General features: G+C 32.9%; 1 protein-coding gene across 1 annotated transcript in view; it reads right to left on the bottom strand.

Moving 5' to 3' along the window:
* Window positions 1–2,689: 2,689 nt before the first annotated feature.
* The window catches only part of fam120b (family with sequence similarity 120 member B), a 14,686-nt gene continuing 14,302 nt past the window's right edge, over window positions 2,690–3,073 (bottom strand). The window contains exon 8 of the mRNA XM_016524733.1: window positions 2,690–2,902. Coding sequence (XP_016380219.1) covers window positions 2,690–2,902 — 213 coding nt within the window. The remainder of the gene's footprint in view (window positions 2,903–3,073) is intronic.

The raw sequence follows: 3,073 nt of genomic DNA, 5'->3' as shown, positions 1-3,073 counted from the left end.
TAATTAATGTGGATATAACTTTCACTTTAGAATAGGGGGTCAAATTGCCTTTATTAGTACTGTATTAATGGCAGTTTAGCCATAATTATTGGCTTATTATGGTCAATAAACTTGATTATCACTCAATAAGTGCCGTAATTAATGTGGATATAACTTTCACTTTAGAATAGGGGGTCAAATTGCCTTTATTAGTACTGTATTAATGGCAGTTTAGCCATAATTATTGGCTTATTATGGTCAATAAACTTGAATATCACTCAATAAGTGCCGTAATTAATGTGGATATAACTTTCACTTTAGAATAGGGGGTCAAATTGCCTTTATTAGTACTGTATTAATGGCAGTTAAGCCATAATTATTGGCTAATTCTAGTCAATAAACTTGAATATTAGTACTGTATTAATGCCAGTTTAGCCATAATTATTGGCTTATTATGGTCAATAAACTTGAATATCACTCAATAAGTGCCGTAATTAATGTGGATATAACTTTCACTTTAGAATAGGGGGTCAAATTGCCTTTATTAGTACTGTATTAATGGCAGTTTAGCCATAATTATTGGCTTATTATGGTCAATAAACTTGAATATCACTCAATAAGTGCCGTAATTAATGTGGATATAACTTTCACTTTAGAATAGGGGGTCAAATTGCCTTTATTAGTACTGTATTAATGGCAGTTAAGCCATAATTATTGGCTAATTCTAGTCAATAAACTTGAATATTAGTACTGTATTAATGGCAGTTTAGCCATAATTATTGGCTTATTATGGTCAATAAACTTGAATATCACTCAATAAGTGCCATAATTAATGTGGATATAACTTTCACTTTAGAATAGGGGGTCAAATTGCCTTTATTAGTACTGTATTAATGGCAGTTTAGCCATAATTATTGGCTTATTATGGTCAATAAACTTGAATATCACTCAATAAGTGCCATAATTAATGTGGATATAACTTTCACTTTAGACTAGGGGGTCAAATTGCCTTTATTAGTACTGTATTAATGGCAGTTTAGCCATAATTATTGGCTTATTATGGTCAATAAACTTGAATATCACTCAATAAGTGCCGTAATTAATGTGGATATAACTTTCACTTTAGAATAGGGGGTCAAATTGCCTTTATTAGTACTGTATTAATGGCAGTTTAGCCATAATTATTGGCTTATTTCAGCAGTAATTAAATATAATTACTAGCTTATTGTTCAGTCAACTTAATAAATGGTGAATTATAGAAATATATTTACATCACTACACACAAATAATATATGGCTTATTAAGTTGTAAATAATGGCTCAAATGTGTTTACTGTACATTCAGTTAATTGTTAATTACTAGCTTATTTTTGTTTATTGATAGCATAAATTTGTCTATAAAATGTTTAATAAATTGTAAACAATGGCTAATATACCCTTATTATTTGTTCAGTTAATCATTAATTAAGTGTGTGGTCATGCTTATCTAATGCATTATTGTGAACAAGTTAATCATTAACTACTACTTTATTTATGCTTAACTAATGCATAATCTGAGCTCCCTAAATGGTAAGTTAATCATTAATTACTAGTGTGTTTGTGCTCAACTAATGCTTAATTGTGAACAAGTTAACCATTAATTAATGCTTAACTAATGCATTATTCTGGACCCCCTATTCTAAAGTGTTACCATTAGGGCTTATAAAGTACATATTAATGGATTATTCTGCATGACCATATCTATGATCCCTTAATCCTAGAACACACATAAACTTAACAACTACCCTACTAACTATTAATAAACAGATTTTTTTTTTATAATTTAATGATTTTTGTTTATAAAATACTAACATGGTTCAAATCACTATCTCCCTTTACTTACCATTTGTTGAAGAAGAAAAAAATCCCATACCGTGTTTTGAAAGGGATAACAAGCACTTCTTACAAAAAGCTTGAAAACATGTTGTGCACAACAGATGCTCTAAGAACAGCATATGACAAAATAAACTAGCTGGAATTCCAGACGACCAAAAACAAAAGAACATCAATCTAACAGGATAAATCTTGAGAATCAAAACATAGGCACTGGGCCACTCCGCCATAATTGCACTAAAATATCTGATGACAAAAAGCAGCCTATTTGCCTCTAAGACACAACATGAGCAGTTCATGAGCTGGTCGACATCAAGAGGGAAACCAGATGGAGACAATTTTACCATAAGGTCTCTTTTAATCTTAGGACAGAACCACAAAATTCTGGATGGCGGTAAAAAGCAAAAGGGGCTCAAGTTTGTAACAGCTACCACATTATAATTTTGTTGTCTTGTTATGTTACTTAATATAGATTGGAACCTTTAAAAAGTAACCCAGAATTATTCTTATGACAAAGCATCCCCTCGATCTAAAATAGTGTGCTGCCGAACAGATAGTTTCCACCGTCACAGACCAGATGGAGGGTGTTATGAAGACTGCTGGCTATTGTTTATCTGCAAGTAACCTGGACATCTCACCATTTGAGTCACAACCAGGTCTACAAGGAATCAGTGCTTTCGAAAAGCTCTATTGATATCGAAATAATTCAAACGTCCATCACTCAAACATTTGTGCGAATGCAACAGCCCCTGTGTCTGTTTGTTTATGAAATAATTATGGCCAATCTGAATACTCTCAGCTCTGTTACAATTGACTATATTTAAATCTATTTTGTAGAATTACACATTTTCCTCAAAAACTAGTGCAGACAATGTAAAAATGAGTTGATAATAAGTAAAGTGATGGATATGAAATGGAAAAGGAAATTCACAGTGATGCGCACCATCTCTGCGCTGTAGTCTGCGCGGTCGGCTGTGGACGGGGACGCCGCGCCTCCTGCAGGCTTCCAGCACCAGCTCTCTGACGGACAGGAACAAAGACAGCCAAGAGGGCTAAAAGACAACAGACAAAATAGACATTAAATGCATAATGCACATACAACGAAGTATTCAAAATCTCAATCCAGGATGTGTACAGTGGGGAAAATAATTATTTGATCCCCTGATTTTGTAAGTTTGACCACTTACAAAAAAATTAAGGGTCTATAATTTTTATGGTAGGTT

Source organism: Sinocyclocheilus rhinocerous, unplaced genomic scaffold (genome assembly GCF_001515625.1).
Source record: "Sinocyclocheilus rhinocerous isolate Xijiao unplaced genomic scaffold, SAMN03320098_v1.1 scaffold780, whole genome shotgun sequence".
In the NCBI taxonomy this organism is placed as follows: domain Eukaryota; kingdom Metazoa; phylum Chordata; class Actinopteri; order Cypriniformes; family Cyprinidae; genus Sinocyclocheilus; species Sinocyclocheilus rhinocerous.
The sequence above is the reverse complement of the archived record's forward strand: the minus strand, read 5'-3'. Positions and strand labels throughout refer to the sequence as shown.